The sequence below is a fragment of the Strigops habroptila genome, chromosome 11 (genome assembly GCF_004027225.2).
Source record: "Strigops habroptila isolate Jane chromosome 11, bStrHab1.2.pri, whole genome shotgun sequence".
In the NCBI taxonomy this organism is placed as follows: Eukaryota; Metazoa; Chordata; class Aves; order Psittaciformes; family Psittacidae; genus Strigops; species Strigops habroptila.
In genome coordinates this window covers 2,984,820-3,009,696 of record NC_046360.1, presented here as the reverse complement: position 1 = coordinate 3,009,696, position 24,877 = coordinate 2,984,820, and the positions used below count along the sequence as shown (strand labels likewise).

Here is a 24,877-nt window from a genome sequence, read left to right as displayed (position 1 = left end):
GCGGGGCGCGGCAGGGCGGGGCCGGGCTGTGGTGAGGCGCGGCCGCCCCGGCGGGATGGGCCGGGATGAGCCGGGATGAGCCGGGCCCGGTCGGACCGGACTGGTCCGGACCGGACATTGCCGGTGGAGGGCGGGTCCTCGCGTTCTCCTCCCCTTCTCCTCGCTTGTTTCACTGTTCCTCGCAGCCCCCTGCCGCCTGAGGGGAGGTAAGGCGGAGCAGGCCGCGCTGTGAGGCGTCCCGGCTGCACCGCTTGTGCCAGCCCGGTGGGGCTCTGGGAAGCTCAGCCCCCGCCTCAACACACGCGTTTCCCGCCCTGAATTAGGCAGGAATTGGGGTTTTCACCTCATCTCCAGACCAAAAGGCAGATGCGCTGCCTGTGCTATGAGGTGTAGCCCCAGCGCCGTTCTCAGACATAGGGGTGCTGTCCATGCTGTGTGGAAGCGTGGCTGTGGGTGATGCTGGGGTGTACGCTCCATGGGCCAAGTATCTTGTGGGGCTTCTTAACAGCACAAGTGCTCTTGATGCAAGGAACAGCAGAAATAGGTTGAGATTCACCCTCTAAAGTATATACTTAGCTCTGCGGTTTCTTCAGAGGGAGGCTGTTGTCGCGTGTGTAGGAGATGTACAAACAGCTTGATGCAGTTACCCAATTAAGACTTCTGGCAGTCTTTGACAGCAGAAAGAGATGTCAAGTGTGGCTGATAAATCTATCAGGTGAATGGTTACTTCATTCCTTTGAAATGGGAAAATGTTCAGAGAATGCCAGTCCTGTGCCCAAGCTTCATCAGGGGCAAATGGCAAATTTATGTCTTCAGGGTTGAACATCAGTTGTCAGTGTGCCTCAAAGTAGCAATAAATATGTAGTGCTAGCTATGCTAAATCTGAAACAGGGACAGGAGCTTCCAACATACCAAACAATCAAAAATAGATTATATATTAAAGTCAAAGTTGTTTATGAAATGGGTATCTCTCAATCTGCAAGTTTTCTGTTCCAGATTCTTCAAAACTCGTGCTTAGACCTTAAATAGGTGGATTTTGGAGCCTTTGCTATTGCAATTAGCTTCTTGGATAGTCTCAGAATCCCATGTGATTCCACAGATGATGGATTAAAATATGCAGTGAGTCACATTAAATTGGTGCCAATTGAAATGCACAGGTTGTAAATCACTGCAGAATTTGACTCAGTAAATAGCAATCATAAATGTAATACTTTGCAATTCTAAGCACTGCGTCTATCTTAGGTTAGCTCCTTTTTTTTTTTTCCTTCTGAGGAACAGAAAATGCTTCACAAAGTACTGATTTACAGGTTTTAATGGGGAGCCTGAAAAGTGACACTGCATCGGGGTCCTAGCCTTTAACTGGCTAAACTAAATTACAGAGGGGATGGATGGGTTGCTTGTGATTGTGCGTGAAAGCTGTGGTAGAGCCAGGAACATAATCCAAGTCTCCTGACTCCTGCATTTGAACTTTAAAACCAGATCATGTTTCCTTTGTGCTTTCGCGCTGTATCCTGACCTTTAGGAATCGTATTTACCTACAAGTTCCCAGAAGAGATCTGCTTTCCTTTGACATGTTTTCCAGGTATCAATTACACTTTTCTTCTGATGAGTATTTTGAGCGTAAAGAATACACATAGGGAGAAATGAAAATGATTTTGTTTCTTGTGGAGGCTCTGGGGCAGGTCTGCTTTAATAGGTAATAGGAAGTGGATGATGCGGGTCCACCACTTTATGCTGGAGAAACACAGTTTGTGTAGATACTGATACACATCCTTTCTTCAGGCTTGGGTGCAGAGTAGAGAGCAGTTGTGCCTGCAGTGCTGAGGATGAAGAGGGATCTATGCTGGGTGCACTGGGAGGGTGCTCCTCTAAGAGTCTCCTTTACATCAGACTATTTCAGTCCTTCCAGGAAGCAAAGGACTGTTCCCCTCTTCTCATGTCTCTGTAACATTAAAGAGGCAACAGATAAAGAAGAAGAAGGATGTCTGAAAACTTTAGAAAACACCAAGATAAGAAATAAAAATGATGGTGAAATTGTTTAACTTTGTCATGGTGGAAAGCCAAATCTGATTGTTCTGACTCTTGGGGAAGGAGACTTCTGTGACCAAACATCATTAGAACTGGACTGCCTGAGCTCTGGCTTGCTGGCCTGTTTGAAAGCAGGAGCAAAACCATGTGTTGGAGGCCAGGTCTATGGGACTTCCCAACTTGGGGAAAGTGTCAGGGATCCTGTGTTGTCCTTAAAGTTGTATGTTTTCATGATCCTTTCCTTTAACAGTTTGTGCTACTCAAAGTAGACACACTGCTACCCCAGGCTGCCTGCCTGCTGCTCGATACTTACAATCTTTAGTGGTGTCTGGGTTTTCATACTGCTTAAAAAGAAAATGACGGCTTAGCTCAGCACCTTGACCTCTGTATCACAACAGAATTTTCACAGGCAGGAAAGAGATGACAGCTTTCAGTGCAGCCCTGGGTAAATATTACAGGAAGCAGCTGAGGTATTTGTTTGATGCTTAACTGGTCTTAAGTTATCTTAGTTGGGGTGATGCTGTATCTGGGTCAAGTCTTGCAGAGTCGAAGTGTTCATATATATTTGTTGTGTATTTTTCCAAATTCCCAAGTTAGTTTGCATGGAGAGTGATACAGGATTTCAAGCAGTTTCCTGATGACATGAGACTTATTATCACAGTTCAGCCCTAGAGTTCCATCCAATTGTCTGGATAGGGCTTATGTTTTCTGTTGTTTGGGAAAGGCTTATGGAAGCTGCTTATTGAAAAGGCATCGTGCAGAGGCAACGTGTGGAAGAAAGAGAATGGAGCCTGCAAATAAACTATCCGGAGCTCTTTAGATCTGCAGGCCTGGCTTCATTGCTCCCTCCTGACTTTCTCCTCCCTTTATAGCTACTGCTGTGTGGATGAGTGCCTTGCAAAACTGAGACAGCTCGGCCATAGAGGCAGCAAATCAGAGTGGAACGAAACCTGAGCAAATCCAAATCGTGCTCCATGGGCAAAGAGAGATCACCTTATATGGGAACATCACAGGCAAGAAGAGGAATACGTCCGGCCGAGCTGCTGAGGTCGGATCCCAGACAGAGGGAAGATGTTAATGTGAAAACAAGAGCATTTAGGAAGAGAAGACAACACTTATTCCTGCTTTTCTTATGCAATCTGATCCCTCCTGTTTGTCTCTCTTATTATAAGTAGTGCTATGTGTATGTACATATAAGAGTAGGTCTGACTGTTCTATTAAAAATCAATTTCTTTGTGGCTCTTCCAGCCGCTAAATGCATCCCAGGTCTGTTTCTGGTTCTCACTTGCAGCTTCTTCAGTTCTTATTCTGTAGCAGGATTTTGCTTGCTGAACTGGCACTGATACAACCCAGCAGTGAGGACTGTGGTCAGCAAAAGCCTAAGGAATGATCACCAATTTCTCACAAAATGAAACCTGTTTGTGCAGAATCTAACTTGTTCCTGTGTGCTAAAGCATTTAAGACAATACCAACAGCAAGAAGCCTGTCTGGTTCTGAGTGTCTTGTCATGACTACAGCCGTAGGTAGCACCCGAGGTGATTTAAAATACTAAAGGATTGGAAGAAAAACATTAGTTCTTTGTTGTAGGGTTTGTATATTTTGGGCCTCTGTGTGGGTCTTCTGTTGTAAGACAGAGGACCCTGGTCCTTTTAATCTGGGTCTAATGGATTCTGAGCTAATATGCTTGTCTTCCAGACTCTGAGCCTGAGATTTACAGGTCCCACCTTAACAGCTCTGCATCTTTACAGCTCCACCTCCTGTGTTTCAGTGTTGGATGGTGGCCTCACGCCTGCTCCTTGATCCCCTGGACCAGATACAAATGTTGGCTTGCAGCACACTGACCAGCTCTGGCTTGTGTATGCTTCTGTGGAGTTGGAGAGGCTGCAACCGAAGTATGTGCCATGCATTGGCTTTGCTGAGAGAAGTAGTAACTTTTGTCACTCCCTTGTAATCCTATGACCTGATACAAAACCAACTTAAGAGCAAATAGCATGGTGTCCCATGCAATGTGAGATAAGAAGCTGGGGATCTCTGTGGCCACTGATGACCAAGAAGCTTGATTTACTATTGCTGTGTGTCTTGCATGGCCATTGCCAGCCCTGCGAAGTGGGTGCTGCACGCATCTTCCCAGTCCAGAAGTGCATTACACCTCCTTTGTGCTGGTGCAAAGTGTTGGGTGGTGGAGAGTCAGCCTTAGGAGGAGATCATCGTGATGCTGGCTTCCATCCATTTATCCTCATTTCTACAGTTGTCCCAGGGTTACTTCAGACTGGGAAAGTCTGGTAGTACTGAGGAGAGATGGTGCCACCAATGGAAGGTGACAGGAACAGTGCTGAACACTCAGCTCTGTTGATGGTGCCTTCTCTGTGAACAAACCAAAGGATGTGGCTCTTTGGGCAGTTCCTGATTCCGTAAGGCCTGAGTAAATGTGTGTTGTATTGGGGGTTGTCTGGTTACAACTTGTCTTTCAGCACTTTGAGTCTAGTGACAGCAAACAGGATCATTGATCTGGTGTTAGACCATTCCTGGAAGGTGGATGTGGTTGTGGGAACATTGTGGTAAGAGCATGGCGTAGGATGTTATCTAACAAGGTGGGGTTGCTTGGACAGAGTTAACTAAGCTTCCTCTAAAAACACTTGCAGTTTTGTTTCTTGCCATGCTGTCTGGTTTTGTTTCTTGTCTGAAAATCCAAAATTACTCCATGGAATAATCTCAGATTTACACCAGTGCTTCTGAGATTAGAGTCTACTCTGTGGAGTCTCCTATTCAGGGTCAGCCGAAATGGCCACTCACCCCTTGCAGCAGATTGCAGGAACAATAAGATGTTTTAGGAATAAGCAATAATGGATTGCCTCTAAAGGGCATATTTTCCTCTTTGCTGCCAAACTAGGCCTGTTCTCAGTGATAAGTGTTTGCTGAACAAAGTCTGCTGAAGTTCATGAAGTTGGTTTCATTCTCATGGGAGGGCAGCAAGCCAGGACATTGAGAGCACTGATCCCAATCTCACACAGAATCAAGTCTGCAGGAAATTCAAGTTGCCTTACGAAGGTACTATACCCACCTACTGCTGCTCAGAGCTGCCAGTTTCCAACAACATGGTTATCCCAAAGAACTGTTCTCCAGGAGGAAAAGACTCATCATAATAGAGGATATAAATAAAGGAACATTGATCAGCTGCTTTGTGTTTCTGTTCTCCAGATACTATTTTATCTCCCTTCAGAACAGTCTGTTGTCAAACTGAAATGGTGCTAGCTCTTATGGCTTGTTTTTCAAAGCAAACCTTTTATATCACTTTTATGTAATGTAGAAAGTATCTTCTGAACATACAATAGTTTTTCAAAGTTGACAGTGCTTTTATGAGTTAGATGAGCTCTGTGACTTTCCTGTCAGCTTAAAAACAGAGGCATCCTTCCTTCTTTTACTAACACATTCAATTCATGGGAAAGTAAAAATGTTAGGCCAAGGTTTTTTGAAGCAGTCAGCATGAGGCACAAAACCAGTCACTCTGGAAAGCTAAGGACTAAGTATTTTAAGCTCTCTTAAAAAAAAACCATGGAGAGGATGTTACAGTTTGGGACAGGAGTCCAAGTCTAGGTACGTAACAACTCAGCGTGGGTGAAAGCTTTGGCATGACATCAAGCCCTGTTGCAGTTAATTGGTGTTTCACAAATGGCATCTGGAGAGCCAGGATGTCACCTCAGGTTCCCTTTATCATTTAGGATGGGAAAATAGAAATTGTCTTCTTGCATGTATCAGTTCATTTCTGACAAAGCCAAAAGTTGCAGAAGTGAAACCAAGGCAGACTTTGGTCCAGGCGATGCAGGTGTCTCACATAAAAAGGCTCTCAATTACTTGACAATGTCCATCTGACTTTTATCTTGCAGGATATTTTGTCCTAGAATGGTAGAAAGAAGCTGACCTGGTTTATCCTTATGGACTTACTTGTCCTTTCTGTTTTGTCTGACAGTTGTATTGTCATCGCTTGCAGATTCTATCAGGAGACAGGTGACATTAACAGCTCAGTTTGCAGTAGTGCAAAAGGAGTTGCTTACACAGAGGACAGGATCTGGGATTCAGCAGAATACACCAATGCAGGCAAGTCTTAATTTAATGTCAGTCCAGTATCAACTTCCCTTGATATATCTGGTTGCTTTCCTGACATGTCGCTATCTTATTCTATGTGATTCCATTACACTGGATACAGAAATGGCTAAAGCCAAATCTTCCATTCCTCCTGCTTTCCTGTTTGAGCCAGGTAGAACGTGAATGTCTGTCAGGGGAGGTAGAGCAGGAGCAGCCGCCTTGTCCTTCCTGATGATGTTGACTTTCACTGGCAAAAGTATGGGACTGTTAATAAACAAAGAATGAAATAGTCCGCTATTAAATTTATTGTGCTTCATAGCACAGAAGAGAGTGTGAAAAATGGGAAAAGGCATAAATAATAAAGGAGAATATTATTGTAGGCAAGGAAAGGGCTTTTTACTGTTTTTTGCAGTAGCTGAGCCTTTATCTCTAAAAAGCCAAATAGTTAGTAAGGGTTATACTTGCTCTGCAGTGTTATTTTCTTTTATTATTTGGTACTTTTACATTGCAGCTGAGTAAGACTTCTTATATAGGTGTGGAAGGGGAGATATTTATATTGCTTTTTTATGTAATTATCACTTTCCCCGTTAAAGACTAAACACTCACAAAAAATGTTGCTTTCCAGGAGTGCAGGAAGAATTAAGGTTTTCTGCCCACCTTTATATCCTTGTTTAATTCACTCACATTTACATAAACTTTTGACCGAAACAGTTGGTTTCTCACTTTATTCCAAGACTCAGATATGTAACTTCATATAAAACTGTGAAGGAAATTACTTCACCCTCAGCCCAAACAATGACAAGCACTGTTGACCCAAGCAAATGGCTAAATAAGGATTGATGAGGTGTGGCAGGACCATGGTTTGGGTAGTTCTTCTGACAGCTTCCTCCTATAGAAAGCTGTAACAATCTGAAATGTCAAGCTCCCTGTCTTACATTTGAGGAGGAATCCACTGACATATTGAAACTGTCTCTAATTGGTGAGAAGTTCTTGTCTTTGCTAAATAAGAGCTTGTTTCTCTACAGGAATTCCATCAGGAAGATGTGTGAATTATAATGATACTGTTAAAAGCTGTAAGGTCAGGGCATGGTGCCCTGTGGAATCCCTGGAAAACCCCCCTGGGTAAGTGAAAGAGGTATCTGCATTTTTTTCATGTCTGAAGAAGGATTTATTTTGACAAAGTCATGATATTTTGGGATAATCCCTTTGCCTAGGCACGTATAAACCTCATGTACGTAAAGCAGCTATTTCCTTCCCAGCCATACTGTTAACACTCATAATATCTAAATAAATTACTTCTAACAATCTGTCCTGCTGTATGATTCTGCAGTGAAGTCATAGCTTCACTGATACGCTTTGTATCATCATGCAGCTGCCATAGAAACAGTTTTAGATGTCACAGGCTCCTCTTGAATTCACTAGAGGCATTTGGCTCATTAATTCAAATGTCAAGGAAAATGCATCAATGTAAGATAGGTTTAATCAGTGACAGAAATAAGAAGTTCCCTAACTTGGGGTTTTCTCTGCAAGGCTTAAGGCTTTATAGTGTAGAAGTTCTTTGTGGGTTCACTTCTCCCAGTGAGGTTGCTTCCTCCTCCCAGAGCAGGAGGGGTGGATTGGTTGTCTGCACGTTGTGCTGCAGCTAGTGTTTGGGGAGCCATGTCAGGCTGAAGAACAGCCTCTCCATCCTCTCTAGGTAGATGATGAAAACCTCAGTGCTGGCAATCTGTAGCAGTGAGCTGGAGAAAACTCCAGGGAAAAGACTCCATGGAACAATGCTGCTGTGACCTAGAGAATAGGATGCAGGGGCCTCATAACCATTTTTTTTTTTGTAACCCCATGACTCTACAGTGTTCCAAGATGAAAATGTTCTATTTCTATTCTGTATCAGCCAAAGCATGAAAAAAATCTATAAAAGGTTTGATTTCAATTGAAATGATGCAAATTATTCTCTAAGAGAGCAAATGAAGGTGCTTTGAAGTATGTGTGCAAGAAACTAGGTCAATTATCACTTCTATTAACTCATTCCTTTTAAAAGATAGAAGCATGATTCCATGTATATGTCCCATCTTTTCCCTAATTTGGGGTTTTCTGCAGAGACTGAGCAGTTTCTCCACTGCCAGGGCCCTTCCAGAGCCCACAATGCCTGCTACAGCTCCTTTTGCTGACTTTTTTTCAGGTCTTTGGAGGAATTTCCATTCTTTTCTCCTGTGGACAGAGTTGTGATCTGAAAAAGGCTTTGTCCAACAACAGGAAGGCTGTAATTGTTCATACAGCATCCGGGCAAGATATGCATGAGCTTCCTGAGTTAATGAAATCCTAGGGTTTTTTATGAAGTTTCAGTGACTGCCAGTCAGTTTTAAATGTCACACTGTGTGGGCTCACTGCTGTGGAAGTTACAGAGGGAATTTTGCCTTTAATTACATGGCACACTTGACACATTCTGTCTTGTTTCCTGACCTTCCTCTGAAGTGCCAGCAGTCAGTCACTGCCAGGGACCAAAAATAACGGCTGAGAGGTTTGATCCAAACCTCTGATGTATGAAGTTCCTTCACAAGTTCCATTGGCCAGGAAAAGTAAGGAATCACTAAAAAGCAAAGTTGAGTGTTTGTTTTCTACCAGAACAATACATAAGACCAAGGTCAGAGCCCAGGAAGCTTTGCCATCTGGTTGAGATACTGAGGTAGCAACGTTGGGCTTTGGTTACACCCATGATTGTCTTTATTGTCCAAATGCCTTTGAAAGGTAAGTTTCATGAGCTATATACAGGAGGCCTCCTTTTCCTTCCCCTTAGTTATGGCAGGAGCTGAACAAAGCCATTGCATGTTGGCAAGAAGATTGATTGTTCATTTCTGCCTGAGGCCAGGCACAATGGCCAGATTATCTGGCTGAAGGACAGCTCTTTACAACACCTTTTTCAGAAGAGCTTTGGATCAGATTCCAGATGTTTCCCAGCAGATGAATTATGGTCAGTTTCACATTATAGGTTCATTCATTTTCAGTTCTTTAAAAATTAACATGTTATTAATGTCTTGACTGTTATACACTGAGACTCATCAGTGACTTGCGTGTCATCCACAAATGTTAATTTGGTTTGCAGTCAAGTCTCATTCATTGACATGGTTTAGAAAACACTCATGAGCAGTCCCTCATGGAAGCTGCGTGTCATCCAGCTAATGTATTTCTTGTCATCACAGATCTCTGATGCAGAGGCATTGCTCAAAATACAATGATAGGAAAAATACTCCCTGTTAGAAGCACTGTCCTTTAAGTGGGTGACTGCTTTGAAGACTGGGTTTCCTCTTTGGAATGGCTGTCTTGATGGAAATTAAGATATTCCAGGCTCATTCTTAAAATGGAACAATGCCAATATTCCAGTTCAGCATAGTCCCTGTGCTAGACAGACAATGCTAAAAATTGCATCTCTTGCTTTCATATAGCCTTGGCAAGTCCTGGATATAGCAGAGCTTGTCTCACACAGTCTAGGCCCAGGTTACCCAGCTGGCAACTTGTGGGGAAAATTCCTTCTTTCCTGCCACATTAGCTTCAGAGAAATCACTCTTCTGAGGAAGGATCAGACTGGCAGCCTGCTTTCCATTGTGCTTGCATCCCACTTACATATTGAGTGACACAAACCACCGCAGGGGAGGTCCTCAAGTGGGTATCTCCTAGGAAGGCAGGACAACCCTTGGTGATGTGATTGACACCTGACTTCCAGAGACATCCTTTAGGATTGAGCACATGGTTCATTGTTACACTGTCAGTAGCTGGACAGCTCTGGTTAAAATGACCACCTGACTGTGGGGACCAGCAATGAAACTGCCAATTCATTGTACAAGAAATCATCAGCTGTCAAATGGTTCTTACTACTATTCTATAGCAAGATTTATATGAAAAGTCTCCTGAGATTGTATTGCAGCTGCATGTAGAGACTCCAGTTAGGCTTGGCCTACACAAACAAATGCAATAGAGAGAGAACAATCTATAAAATTAAGAAAACAACCTATATCTTTCTTGATCCCCTGAGCCACCCAACTCCCTGCATTTCAATGTATTATTCTTAGTAACTTATTCCTCCTACTGACAGCTTTCCAGGTAATAGTAAAGTAGCATAACATTAACTGATGTGTTCAAGTTTCAAAAAAAAAAGTTAGTTAATTTGATGTTTCTTTTTTAGGACTGCTGTTCTGAGGAGTTCTGAAGACTTCATTGTGCTAACAAAGAACAACATTCACTTCCCAAACTTTAATTACACCGTGTAAGTGCAAACATTCCTCAATGTTTTCTGAAGAGTGAGTAGTTGTGCTTGGAAAAAAACAGATTGTATAAATGGGCACCTTCTTTACTCAAAAAGGTTGTGAATTTAGATCTGTATCTGCTCGAGTGACAAATCCTTCAGGAACCAAGAGAAATGAGGAGAGCTTGGGAACAGAGCCTCCCACAATAACGCTGTTTCTCTCATGCACTGGACACCGGAGTTGTTCACTCAGATACACTGGTTTATGTTAGGGTAAAATCACTAAAATGTAGCACAACAGACGTGTGATTCAAATTATAAGGTGAAAGTGTTCAGTTTACACAGGTAAAACTTTGCTGGTGATAATATCCAAAGAGGAGAGAATTCATCTTGATTCCTAGATCCCGGTGAGGGATATATAGATCTGGTAGCTACAAAATCAAAAGCTCATATTCTTACAAACTGAGCACATTTTACACAGGTTCTAGTAAGTGTGAAGTCCCTTCCGTGTACCTGTAGTTGCTCCAGCTTGGTTTTAAGTTTAAACAATTGTGTGTGTTCTTCACAGACTAAATATTCCACCAAATTTAAATTCCTCCTGCACATACAACAAGATGAGTTCTTCGCTCTGTCCGGTTTTCCATCTGGGAGATACCCTTCAAGAAGCAAAAGAGGAATTCTCTGAGGTGGCAGTGAAGGTCTGTGATACTACTTTTTTATCATGCTCAGTGTTAAAACATGTTTTTAATGCTCTTCCTGCACGTTTTGCTGTCTGCCAGAGAATGGAATTGTGCCAGCTTCAGAAACTGATTGTGTGAGAAGCAAGGTAGCCCCAATTTTTAAGAATTAAATATGCTTAACATCTCACCCATGGGACCCATTTTGACAGAGTTGGTATTATTTTGCCAGTACTGTAGCATGTAGAGGCCCTTTTATAAAGCAAGGTGCATTTAAATAGATCCTATAAAAGGCTGTCACTCATGGTCATCTTTTGATTCTACTCAAGCAGATCCTAAATCCTAAAGGATATTGAAGCAAAGGTGTTATGAGGTGTGGGGAATGGGGATGACTTGGAATGACAAGATGTTTGATTCTTCACTCTTGTAGTCATGTCCTTAACCTGCAGTTGCTGCACTTGTATAGATGTATCATCATGGTCATTTTGCAAATGAACATGATTGTATTGCAGGAGATTTTGTGTTGGAAGGCCTAGAAATTTCCAGCAAGTATTCACAGAATAGCTGGAGCAGGTTCCACCATATGGCAACTGAGGCTTGAAACTACCTAAACTTGTGAGTTTCCCAAAGGAATGAACACAAATAAAATAACAAAGTGTTTTTCTTCCATCTGGGTAACCCCACAGTTCACTGAATTATGATTAACTCAGAAGCAAATCAGAGCTTTCAGGTCTATGTGCATATAGCAGATTTATGAGAAGTTTCGACAAAAAAATCTTACTATGACTCCAGTTGTAAATAGTTTTACACAAAGCATTTATCAAATGCTTATCAGCATGTTTGAAGTTGTCCCTCAGATCTAGGTCAAAACTCTCGTGTAACAGCACTCTCTTTTTGACTCACAGCATGACTATTATTACACTATGGGTTTTCATACATTTGTGATGCTAACATGAGTGCCATAACTGTCTAGGAGCTGCCAGCGTGTTCCAAAGCTGTACTGTGCTGGAGCTGTGCAAACACAGAACAAATAGATGTTCCCTCTGACCTGGCAACCAACCTGACAGAGTTGTGAGGCTGAGGCCAGCAACATTTTTGTAGGCAAAGCAGTTTCTGAGAAGGCTTTTGGAAGAAGACAGTGGAGTCGTTTCGAGGATGTTTAGTGTCAGATTAACACTGGGGTCAAAATGCCAAGAATGGGTTTACCCCACATTTTTTAATCCTTTAAACATCAAAATACCAGTCTGCAGAAAGATTGTTTTGCTGCAGTTCAGCTGAAATCTCTGCTGCAGGAAGTGAGCAGCACAGGCCCACTGGCTGAATACAGGCTGCTGGCGGCGTGTGCCTGATGCCAGACCACATCCTGGTGGCCTGACTGTCTATCTGTCAGTCAAGGGGTTTATTGGCAAGGAAATGTCATTCTCTAATCTCTCCGAAATTAAAAAGAGGGGCAGAGTAGTTCAGTGCAGCAATATAAAAAGCAAAGACAATGAACGTTGAGGAGCAGTGAATAGATTGAGCATAATACTATCTAAAAGAAGCATGGATGTTTTGGCAGAGATCATGCACAAACCCTGCCACGCTGCTGAGCTAGTGTGTGCCAACTTGTATAAACAGAGCTGCTGGTTTCAGTAGAACTACCCAAGTGAGTGAGGGGGGAAGAGCTAGAAATGATCCTACAGTTAATATATTTCAAGAAAACCCTTTTGACATCAGTGACATGTTGTAAGAATGTAAAGTATTATCATATCAGAGGTCCACCCAGCCCAGTGTCCTAAGGCTAACAAAGATCAATAGCAGAAAAGAGAGTAAGAAATAGGGCAGGTAGAGAATGCTGCTCCCCCTGCAGTCTGGCTGTCCTGCAAGTCGGGAAAGCTACTTTAGGCAGCTTATAGCCTCTGGCTGCATGAAGCCCTATTGATTCTATCTCGGTTCCAAAGGGAATTTTGTGATAGACTTAAATGGAAACAGCCTTTAGCCTTCCAAAAGAAAATAACCACTTGAGGTGCAAGGGAACAAAGCTTCAGCCAGTGATCAAGAAAGCTCTTACTTAACAGGTCAGTTCTGAGCACAAAGCTGGTACAGAGGAGAAGGCTTCTGTGCCACCAAGAGCAGATGTGAAATCACCTCTCCCCTTAAGGCTAGAGAAAACCTCTGATCCTGGAAACTTAGGAGAACTTTCAAATAAACCCAAAGTGTCCTGCAGGCTTCAGAGGCTCAGAGTTGGCCCATAAAACATGTCTTGGCCGCAGACTGTGGAACTGTTCAGCACAGGGAAAAGGGCATTTCACGTCTGTGCAAGCAAGGAGAAAGCAGAACACGTTACAGTGTGGTTTTCTGAGTGACTCACTGCCTTCAGAGAATACAAATCAGATCGCAGTGAATGGGAAGCAAATGATCGCATGATCTGGGGAACTCTGATTCAAAGCACTCAAAGTCTGCCAAACTTAGCTTGCAGTAGGATGTGCAGGAGAGGGTGGAATCAAGTAAAAGCTTGCTCTGGGCTGGTTTGTTAGCATCAAGATGGCAAAGCAGAGCAGCAGGAACTGAACCTGAAGAGAAAGGAAAGGAGGAAAATGTGGTTTCCTTTAGATGACTCTATTATGTGAATGAGTACCTGGAGATGGGAGAAGGCAGAGCACTGAGCTGATGGCATTTACACCAGACATATCCTCTTAAACAGTTTACTCTTTCAGGACTTGATCAGACAACCAACTATAAAACAAATTTTGATTGGCAATAACAGAGTGATCTGTGAGGATCTGCTGCCCCTGGAACTGACCTTCTGTCCCTTCAGCTAAGCAAATTCCCATTTAAATTATTCCTCTAAATGAAGGAGAACAGGACTTAGAGATCACTCAAGTAAACCAGTCAAGAACAACCCAGCACTTTAAGTCCTGACAGCATGTCTGAGGCAGAAGACATATGGTTGTTGTTACCAGAGGTTGGATATTAGTATTATTGTGTGGATTAGTATGTCTTTCAGTTTAATGTTATGATTTTGTGTGTGCTGCCAGCTTTTCATTGTCGGATTTAAAAGGATTTCTTTGTTCCATGCTCTGTGACTGCTTATTGATCCATAAGCTGATGTGAGCTGTGCATCAGGTCATGTTCTTGACAGAATAAGAAACTGGAAGGTAGTAAAGGCTCACAGGATTCTTGACACTCTCTAGTGATCGAAGAATGGGAAATGTCTGATATCCATCATGCTGAAACGTGCTCAGGAGTTCAGAGTTGGCCTTGGATAACATGATATTAAAGCCCTCAGACATGGGCACTTTTGTCACTGCCAGCTCCTCACGTATCCTTGCTGGGGTTTTCAAACTGCTTTACTTATGATTGAACTTTCTGCAGCTTCATGCTCCTACAGGTAGTTCCGTACCATGTCTTCCTGTTCCCTTGTCCCTGCAGCTCCCCATGGCCTTGCTATCCCAGATACTGGAAATATGGGCAGCATTGTTGAGGTAAAGACAGATGCTTAACCTTTGGAATCCTCCCTTTAGAAGGGAGAAGTGAGGAGTATCAGTCCAAACCAATTTGATTTCTACCACCCTCTCATATTTCCACATCGGATTCTGAAGGGCTAAAACTAGATTCCTCTTGTCTGCCTCAAGTAAATAGGCCCTGTGGCCAGAGGATGTATTTTCTAGAGTCAGCTAAAAATTGCTGTTCTCCTGTGGTGGGTTATGTGCCAGCGGGAGTGCGTTGGTGTTGAAACAACTTGTGAGGTGTCGATTCGGTTTCGCTAGGGTGGGCGCTGGCAACACAGAAAGACAATCCTCCTCCAGATCTGCTGATCCATCATCATTATCCCTATTGTGCTGTGTCAAATGAGAAACCCAATGGGGAGGATCACTGTTGTAAATTCTCTCTGCAGTTGGATGAAGCAGTAAATGCTTTTTTCTTTAATTTATGTTGGGAATTGTTGTCACAGAGCCACCCTGTGAAATTTTGTGATGCTGGCAGCTGCTGCACCAGTGGCTCCAATGAGAACCAGGATAATGAAGAATCTGAGCCAAAGCACGCCAGTGAGTGGGTTGTTGGTTCATGAGAAGCTCAACATGACCCTGGCAACATGTGCTTGCAGCCCAGGAAGCCAACTGTGTCCTGGGCTGCACCAAAAGAAGTGTGGCCAGTACTTGGAGGGGATTCTCCCTCTCTACTCTGCTCTGGTGAGACCCCAACTAGAGTACTGTGTCCGCCCAAATATAAGAAGGACGTGGAGCTGTTGAAGTGAGTGCAGAGGAGGCCACGGAGCTGCTGCGAGGGCTGGAGCAGCTCTGCTCTGGAGCCAGGCTGAGAGAGCTGGGCTGGGGCAGCCTGGAGAAGAGAAGGCTCCTGAAGGGGACACCTTAGAGCAGCTCCAGTGCCTAAAGGGGCTCCAGGAAACCTGGAGAGGGGCTTTGGACAAGGGCCTGTAGGGACAGGACAAGGTGGAATGGCTTTAAACTGAGAGAGGGGAGATTTAGATTAGATATAAGGAAGAAAATCCTTTACGGTGAGGATGGTGAGACACTGGCACAGGGTGCCCAGAGAAGCTGTGGCTGCCCCATCCCTGGCAGTGTTGAAGGCCAGGTTGGAGCAACCTGGTCTAGTGGAAGGTGTCCCTGCCTGTGGTAAGGGAGCTGGAACTAGGTGATTTTAGGTCCTTTCCAACCCAAACTGTTCTATGATTCTATGGTTGTATACTGGTTTTAAGATGGAGTAAGGATGTAGCACAACTTGAGCTCATGCTGTGACTGACTTTGGACATTTAACCTTTGTTTTCTTTCATAGATCTTTAAAAAAGAGAAGAAAGCATGTGACTTCCCAAAATATTCTGTAGTACAGCTGAATTCTTATATATTGTCTTTGGAGAGACACAGTGGCCTCCTGCTTAGCATAGAACAAATACTTTGAGCTGAAGTGCTTTCTTCTTCTGCCTTTGCTTCATTCTGTGAGTGAATGGTTTGGAAATACAGGCTCTGGGGTGAGTTCTTAGGGCTACCTTTTAGTGGGAGATTCCCGGCTCCTGCCTTTGCACTACTGCACACCAGAACCTCAGCTGAGTCCGGAGATGACCAGCACCCTGAAAATAAGATGGAGCCAAGAATCATCTCAAAGCATGACCCCTGGAGGAAGGAAATCCAAAAGAGAGATTGCTTGGAAACGTGGTCCTGGGCATCTTTCTCCCCCAGCCTCACCACCTTTCTGTAGCTTGGATTAAGATGCTCTCGAAAGAGGCCACTGAGCACATAGTTTCATAACTCGCTGTTGAAGGCCTCCTGGTCCATCCACATTAAACAGGCTCATTTTAGATGATTTCAGTGACAGGCAGCATTTTCTGGAAGGCCCAGCTGTTCTTTGGTATTGCTCCTTTAAGCTTGAACTCGGGACTTTACAAGGAAAAATACTTTTATCGTCTCTATGTATTATTTTGGGGCATTTCATTCATACTCATTGAAACGGTAATGTCGGATTTTGGCCTGTTTGCTCTTAGCTTCAAACAGGCCTTTCCTCCTTCACCTCCTCCTCCTGAAGAGCTAAGTGCGAGCTGCTTTGTGCAGTGATGTGCAAGGCCAGAGTGCAGCTGAGGAGCACCATATTTGGGGTAGATTAATCCGTGCTCTAACACCTTTTCAGTTCTTTTTGTTATACTTGGACATGTTCTATTGTTGTCGGAACAAGGTGAGAAGGATTCTAACGTATATATTCTGCCCTCCTTTCATCTAAGCTTTGTTCTTTCTGAGCTAACCCAGCAGTTTGCCATTCCATTTCCCATATATTTTAGGATACATTGTTGGCAGATTATGCTAAAGGCATTTATATCTTCGCTTGTAATATGCATTAATTGTATTAACATTCATATTGCAGCATCTTATATATCTAGAGTGGGACAATATTACAGTTGGCATTAATGCATTCTGGTTCTGACACATAAGCTCACTCTCCTTTTGGAAAGATTTACACTGAATATTCACTTAAGACTGATTTTAATCTCCTTTCACATTTATGTATATATGTTCTTCCTTCTTCTCTCCCCCCTTCTTTTTAGTCCTGTCAGATTTGACTGTTTTTGTAATAAATAGGGGGTTTTACTAACCTGTAGCTGACCTAAAGTCTCTTTAATGATTTCATTCTCTCTGGATTTCCCACTGCCAGTCTGTCAGTTCCCTTCACCTCTTTCTAATGATTTACCTGCTATTATAAGGGTTATGGTGATGTTTCTAAAATAAGCACCATGTTGGGCAGCTCACCATCAGTGAAGGCACAAGAATTAGGTGGTGCAGATCTCTGCTTTTATAGCAAAGATTAATTCTGTGAGAGGATAAATATAAAGGATTTGCTCATTGTGGATGGGAGAATAACTGTCTTAGCTATGCTTCTGCTACCTCTTGCAGGCAGTTGCTCTGTCGTTGCTCTGAGCTGCCTGAAGTTACCTCTTGGTGTTAGGATGGCCTGAGGTTATCTATACAGCTGCTTTGTGAGAGTTGGTAGCCCAGAGGCAGCGGAAAGCTGACAGCAGCAGACTTCCAGGTAATCCCTAACTCACGTTTGACCAGTGCGGAGGTGGAAAACTCCCCATAAACTTGCTAACAGCGAGTAGCACGGGGGGGAAATCGCCCTGATTTAACAACTAGGGTGAGAGCATCCTCCTCGGGATGACCCACCATAAACCTGGTGTCCGTGCACGGCAGAGCTACGGCAGCGGGAGGCCTCGGGTACCGAGGCTGCCGAGCCCCGGGTTATCCCCGGAGGGGTCAGGGCGCTGGTGAACCGCTTTTCCCTGCCGAGAGCAGCCGGGGCAGCCGCTGCCTCCTCCTCGCCCCGCAGGCAGGCGGGGCCGGGCCCCCAGAGCCCGAGCCGGGGCACGCTGCGGGGCCGCTCTCCGGGCTGCTCGGGGCGCTGTGGCCCCGCGGCAGCCGCTGCCCGGCGTGTTAGGGGGGGGTTCCCGTTCCCGCTCCCGCCCGCCCTTCCCAGGCCTCCGGAGCCGCCGCCATGGTGTCGTGCGCCGCTTTCCACAGCTTCCTCTTCGAGTACGACACCCCCCGCATCGTGCTGATCCGGAGCCGCAAAGTGGGGCTCATCAACCGCGCGGTGCAGCTCGCCATCCTCGCCTACGTGATCGGGTGAGCGGGACCGGCCTGACCCCCCCCTGCCCCGGCTGTGGGGAAGGGGTCCCGGGCCGGCTCCGCGCTGGGAGCCCCCGGGTGCGGTGCTGAGGGAGGGAGCCGTCTGCAGCGCCGGGACCCCCGTTTCTGTCAGGCCTTGGGGCTGAGGGGAGGCTGGAGCTCGCCACGGGTGCCAACACCAAGAGGTGACAAGCAGAGGGTGGGACAGTTTAACTGGGGTAATAGAGCTGCTCAGGGCGGCTGTAGGCAGGACTCCACTTGGGAGTGGAGACTATCCCAGAGGGTGATCAACATTCACCCTGTGAGGTGTGCATAAAAGCAGTAATTACACCCTGCCAAACCACGCCAAGAAAAAGAACATAAGGGAGATTGCTTGTCTTGTGACCCCTTCAGGTGACATGTGAAAAAAGGAGAAATTCCCGCTGCCTGGGCTGGTCTATGGTGTTTACCTGTTTTTTGTTGTTTCTTTCTTGCAATCCTTCTTTTACAGATGGGTCTTTCTGTGGGAGAAGGGCTACCAGGAAACAGACTCTGTGGTCAGTTCTGTAATCACAAAGGTGAAAGGAGTAACGCTGACAAACACATCCGCCTTGGGAGCCACGGTCTGGGATGTGGCTGACTATGTCATCCCTCCTCAGGTATCAACCACTTTCGCATGCAGAGGGAGGGTTTTCTAACAAGCAGCTATTGCTCTGCCAGAGTCCAGCGAGGTCTGGAGCAGCTTTGGCTCCAGTGTGGCCTTGATATGAGAGAATGAAGCAGCTTTGCTGCAGATCATGTGGAGCACCTGAACCACTAGCCCTGGGGAAGCTTGTTTCAAGAAAAGTGTGTCTGTGCGTTTGTATAGGAGGGAGAATCAGGCTTCAGGAAAAGAGTTTCAACAATAACCACATGTGCTCCTTCTCACTGCTTTCTAAAGCAAACAACTCAAAGTTAACTTGTTGGCAGAAACCCCAGGAATAGCCTGCAAGTCACTTGATCCGGAACTGAACAGGAGGTATTGCTGTAGTTACTGATTGACTCTGTGTGTGCGGATCTGAGCTGTACATGCAATATGTTCAGGGTTGGCAGGCACAGCCAAGCTGCTGGTTGGGGGTCACTCTGTCTGCATGAGGTGTAGTGCAGGTAAAAGTGGCAGATTTAGCCAGGTTTTGGCTGAGTGATCATATTTGTATGTCAGTGGAGAAGAAGCAAACAACAAATCCTGCGTTGTGCAGATCTGAAGATAATGGAAGTGGCGCTCCCTGGAAAAACCAACAAGGACTGGTCAAATTTCTAATAGATAATTGCAAAAAGAGTGGGAGTTGTGCTCAGGCTTGCAGCTGGAACTTGATTTCTGCCTCTGCCTTGTGACTCCCTGAGGAGCTGTGTGATCACTGTTTTCACATGTGAATGAGGAAGTTTGGGCCAAGTGGGAGGACAGAGAGGGTTGCTAGTCCCACACTCCTTCCTCCACATAAAGGCAGTGGCATCAGGCGATACATGTGGGAATCTGCTCCTTCAGTGCTACACCAGCACTGCCCAGAGCAAGTCCCCTCTGCGGGGCTCTGTCAGCAAAGCCATTTGGCACGTTTGGATGCTATTTGCAGGCTCACTCTTAAGTTTCCTCCTTGTTTTGCATGTTCAGGAGGAGAACACTGTGTTTGTCATGACCAATGCGATACTCACACTGAACCAGCGCCAAGGCCGCTGCCCAGAGGTAGGTACAGGGCCTGCTTATATCCTGCCTTGTCTGGGTGGGAGTGTGAGGGAGAGAGTTGGTAGAGTTTAGTGTAATTATTGTCCCTTTCCAGCTTCCAGATGATAAAACAGAGTGCAAGGTGAAGAACAACTGTGTTCCAGGATATGCCAGCACCCACAGCAATGGTAAGAAGCCTGCTGCAAGGGCTCCTTTCTGTGTGCTGTGATACCTCTGTGCTGTCTTTCCTCCTGTGAGGGAAGCAGCATTTCACTTCAGTCTCCTTGTTCTCATTCTCTCACATCTAAAAGAACTGAATGGGAAGCTCAGGTTTTTCTTCTGGGGGGAGAGCAAATGGGCTTAGTTTATGTTGGGTGGATGCTGGATAGATGTGTGCTTTGGTGAGTTAGCAGACAGTGTAAGGGCTTTTTCAAGACCTTGAGTCCATGAAGCAGTACTTCATGTAGGTGAGGATTTAACTCAGAAAAAAGATGTGATGCTTCTTTCTCTGAAATTGCACTACAAATTGCAGTGGGGGTCTTGGTACTGGCACTTCACTTCTGAGGGGATTGCTTTTACCTTATGGAGTGAGGAGATATCACAGGACAACTACTGCCTCTCTATTTTTGCTTGGTAGCATCTCCATTCACATGTCTTTCCAGGCATCCAGACTGGCGAGTGTGTACCGTACAACAGCAGCATTAAGACCTGTGAAGTCTTTGCATGGTGCCCTGTGGAGAATGATTATCACGTACCCAAGTGAGTGCTCTGTTCTCCTTCTCTGCATTGGCCTTCCTGAGAGGAGGCTAAGCAGAATGCAAACTTACTTACTTTTCCTGTTGTTTTGTAGGCCAGCATTGCTGCAAGAAGCTGAGAACTTCACCATTCTGGTGAAGAACAACATTTTGTATCCCAAGTTCAACTTCAGCAAGTAAATAGTGTGGGGGCCACTGCACTGTCTGGTCTCTTGGACAGTAAAGGGGAGCTGGAGGAGTGGAAGAAGATGCAACAGATCTCTCTCTCTGTTCCCTTGTAGGCGAAACATCCTCCCTGATATCAACTCCACCTACCTCAAGAACTGCATCTATGACTCTCAGACAGATCCCTTCTGCCCTATCTTTCGATTAGGGAAAATAGTTGAAGCTGCAGGGCAGAACTTCCAGGAAATGGCTGTGGAGGTATTTGGCAAATCCTTTTCTTGGGCCTCAGCTGTGTAGAAGAGGAGCGGTAGGTGGTTGTCCCCCTCTGCCTTGTGGCATCAGACACAGGGCACAGAGTAGCTGCAGGATGGAGAGCTCCTCTGGCCAGGTGGACTAAAGTGAGTTCTACTTAACAGATATTTGCCCTTGTCTTATTTGGGTGGGGTTATGTGCAAGGCCCTTCTGCAGCAGGGGGAAAGGGTGTTTGACTGGGACATGGGTCAGTGGATCAGGGTTCTGGTCAGCAGAGAGCCTAGTGCTGGGCTGGCCAAGCACTTGGACTGCTCACCTTCTCCTCTCTTTTACTTGGCAGGGTGGAGTCATGGCACTGCAGATCAACTGGAACTGCAACCTTGACAGAGCTGCATCCCACTGTGTGCCAAAGTATTCCTTCCGGCGCCTGGACAACAAGGACTCTGCTCACACTGTCTCACCTGGCTACAACTTCAGGTACTGTGGCTATGGAGGGCACCTGGTGTCCCTGAGGCTCAGTCTGCCCCTGCTGTTAGGGGTTGCCTGCACTCCTACAGCTGCAGGTACTCCTTGAACTTGCTATAAAACTTGGGAATTTCTCTGCTGCTGTGGGACACAGAGTAGGTCAGATCCTCACTGTGTGCACACAGCAGTGGAGGGGAAGGGTCAGTGAAGCTCCACTGATTGCATCAGTGTCTGAGTCATATTTGCATCAGCATTTGCATGGCCGTTTGGGCCAGCCTCCCCCGTGACACGGCAATGTGAGAACTGCTGCAGGGTGTGCTGACGGGGAGGTTTGAGGGTGCTGGGGTGTGGAGGTTGGAGACTGAAGCGTCTCCTTCACTGTGCACAAGGAAAAAACCAACCTCTGGAAAGTGGCTCTGCACCAGGAGCATCCACCATAAACACATTCTGGCCAATACAGATAGGTCCAGCACCTCCAGTGCAACCACCAGTGCAGAGCTGGGCAGCTGGTTGCATCCAGACTCAGAGCTGTAATAATAGGGATTGGCCACTTGCTGAGATCCTTGCAGTAATTCCACTTGCAAGGAAACGTGGCTCAGGGCTATGCTTCCTTCTAGAACCACAAACTCTCAGTTAGCACAGGGGATCTCTTTGGTGGAACGTGAATGGGTTCACTGAGAAGCTGCTGTCATACAGATGTGTGTTTGGGAGGTGCCAGGCCTGCAGGTACTGGGGTGTTGGGTGAGACTGGCTGGAGGAAATCACAGCCCAGGGCTGGGGTGGGTTCTGAAGTGTTCTTGCTAACTCCAGACCATGTGCAGCCCCTTACCAATCCTTCCTCTTTTCTTCCACCCTCTTCTCTGCTTCCTCCTGGCTTAGTCATCCATGCGGTGGAGTAAGTCTGATCTCACTTATTCTCATCCGCTTTCCCTGTTATTTGCCTGCGAGTGACATTGTGCGGGACAAGGAGCAGCCTTTGTGTGCCAGGCTGAGCGGTGCTGCCTGCTCCCGGCCCTGCCCTCTCGTGGCTGCCTGCACTCCTGCAGCCTCCTGCTTGCCTCTGGCTGAGGGGGCTGATCCTCATGGGGGGCTGTTTCTGCCTCTCTGTCCTTCTGCTTTCTCCCCTTCCCGTGCTTTGCACGTTTCCTCATTTGGCTTGTGCTAACTATTGGCTCAAATTCGCCTGTTTGGGGCTGTTCTCCTATATGTGCTTGCCTGCATGACATCTCCATCGTTTTGGTGCTTCCAGAGACAAGCCCCATGTTCAGCCCATCCTCTTGGGATGGGGGACACACCTAAGTGTTGCATGATCACATAAACAACCCCAAAAACTTCCAGCTAAGCTCTGACCTGTCTTTTCTCTAGGTTTGCAAAATACTTCAGGGATAGTAACGGCACCGAATCACGGACACTTGTCAAAGCTTACGGCATCCGCTTTGATATCATAGTGTTTGGAAAGGTGGGTGACCTAATTCCTGGAGATCTTGTGGTGAGGGCTTTCAGAGATGCTGAAAAGCAAGTTCACCCTTATAACCATCTTCTAGGCAGGAAAATTTGATGTCATTCCTACCATGATTAACATCGGCTCTGGCTTAGCGCTGTTTGGCGTGGTAAGTGACCCTGTCTGCTCTTGGGCTCAGTGCTGGGTTAGTGCCTCGCGTCTGAGGAGCGTTGTTTTAAACTCTTTGACTCTCCCCCAGGCAACGGTGCTGTGTGACGTTGTTGTTCTGTACTGCATGAAGAAGAAATACTACTATCGGGAGAAGAAATACAAATACGTGGAGGATTATGAACTGGTGAGTGTCAGTGAAGGCAAAGTTGCTTCCTCCTCAGCCTGGAGAGACTGTGAAACAGGATGTAGAAAGCCCACATCAAACAGGGATTTTGAGCCACTGCGCTGAGGAAACTTTGTCTTTGTTACAGAAGCTAATTTTTACCTCAAAGCTGTTGCGGGGAGGAGCACTAGAAACAAATATTGTCATGTTTCCTGGGCAACCACTCTTGGAGAGGGAAACGTATGTTCAAGAACTTGTCATGTTCCCACTGCACCTCTTTTTTGGGTTGCAGTCCTTGGCAGTTGCCTTCTGAGAGCTGTAGACGACAGCTCTGTCCCTGTCAAATCCTTCCTTCTTGGCTTTGGGGGGTTCCTGCTGCTGTGAACAAACCCATTCAATGGGAGGAGTATGCTGACAGCCACAGCTACAGCTCCCTCCAGGACCCAAATGATCTCTTTGGCCAGTAGAAGGACTTAGTGAGGTTGTGTGACTGGTACCAAGCATAGAGCTTGGCCCTGCAGCCCTGTGTTTGCTGGGAAGTGTTGCTACAGGGGGTGGATTTCTGAATCAAAAGACCTTGTGGCACTGGAAAGTTAAGTCTGAGTAGTGCAGAGGGTTTTATGTGAAAGGAAGGGAAAGAAAGAAGGTATTTCTGGTAGAAACCTGTAATCTGATCCTTGCAGGGAGTCGGTGAGACATATGGAACAAACTCCTGACCTCCTGCTGCTACAGCACCAACTGCTGCTGTGAACGTTACTGTGACCCTGCTGTGAGACCCACCCCCTCTGCGTTGGGGAACAAACCTGAGAAAGGGACTTTTTCTTCACTACTTTTCGCTACTTTAGCTGGCTGGAGCCAACACCAGAGAGAAGAGCTGGGTCTGCTCCTTGGCTGCTGTCTTTCCAGGTTAATTGCACTAAGGACAGAAGGAGAATTGTGCTTTTATGCCAGGCCTCTGCACCGGCTAAGCCTGGGCTGGGGACTGCTCTGACATTCTCATTTTGACAGGTCTCCTTTCTGGTAGCAGAGAGCCCAGGGTGACAGGCACAGATTCTTCCTTACAGTGAACATGGCCCCTGCCAGGTCTTGCCTAACCTTGGGAGAGCAGCTCGTTGCTGTTGTCAGCTCACTTTTCCATACCCTGAAGGATTGTCATGCTTAGCTGAGCCTGTACCTACCCTTTAATCATGTCTCCAAGCTCCAGTAGCCACAGACTGAGACAAAGCAGTGGCTGCTGCCATTGTGCTGTGGTAAATGGCTCACTGGTTACAGATTATTATATTTTTATTCCTGTTTTGTCTAATTTTTAAGGTACTACTTTAAAATTTACTTTCTTTTTAATAAAATATTATGATCTCTCAGCCCTCCTAGAGTCCTGCAAGCTGGGTTTTGCTTGTTTGTTTTTCCCCAGGGGGATAACCCGTGAAGGTCAGGGTCAGTGAACTTTGTTTTACACAGATACCATTACTGGGAGCTATCAAAGCCAGTGCTGCTGTCTGCTTGGCCTCTTGATTCTCTCAAGAGTGATGCAGTGTGTACAGCTTCTGCTCCACCTTGGATCTCTTAACACCTTCTTTGGGTCTGTTGCATTAAAACCCTATCCAAGGGAAAAGGTTTGAGAGGTAGAGGTCAGGGTGGGTTAGTCGAGCA

General features: G+C 45.8%; 2 protein-coding genes across 4 annotated transcripts; both read left to right on the top strand.

Annotated features, from left to right (window-relative positions):
• The first annotated feature begins 19 nt into the window (after positions 1-19).
• Positions 20-18,111, top strand: LOC115614313 (P2X purinoceptor 7-like). Of its 3 annotated transcripts, XM_030501016.1 has the most exons (8): positions 20-206; positions 594-715; positions 5,996-6,123; positions 7,137-7,233; positions 10,289-10,369; positions 10,917-11,046; positions 15,802-17,541; positions 18,030-18,111. In XM_030501016.1, the coding sequence occupies exons 2-7, from the start codon at positions 687-689 to the stop codon at positions 15,922-15,924; spliced, it is 588 nt and encodes a 195-aa protein (XP_030356876.1). In that variant the 5' UTR covers positions 20-206; positions 594-686; the 3' UTR covers positions 15,925-17,541; positions 18,030-18,111. The 3 variants fall into 3 exon arrangements, with proteins under 3 accessions (XP_030356876.1, XP_030356875.1, XP_030356874.1); XM_030501015.1 differs by lacking the exon at positions 594-715 and having other exon boundaries at positions 17,406-17,541; XM_030501014.1 differs by lacking the exon at positions 594-715.
• Positions 17,758-24,608, top strand: P2RX4 (purinergic receptor P2X 4). Its single transcript, XM_030501013.1, has 12 exons — positions 17,758-18,134; positions 18,628-18,775; positions 19,765-19,836; positions 19,931-20,003; positions 20,478-20,574; positions 20,666-20,746; positions 20,852-20,993; positions 21,328-21,464; positions 22,818-22,911; positions 22,997-23,062; positions 23,153-23,248; positions 23,911-24,608. Exons 1-12 carry the CDS (start codon positions 18,004-18,006, stop codon positions 23,941-23,943), a joined length of 1,170 nt encoding a protein of 389 aa, XP_030356873.1. The 5' UTR covers positions 17,758-18,003; the 3' UTR covers positions 23,944-24,608.
• Positions 24,609-24,877: the final 269 nt, after the last annotated feature.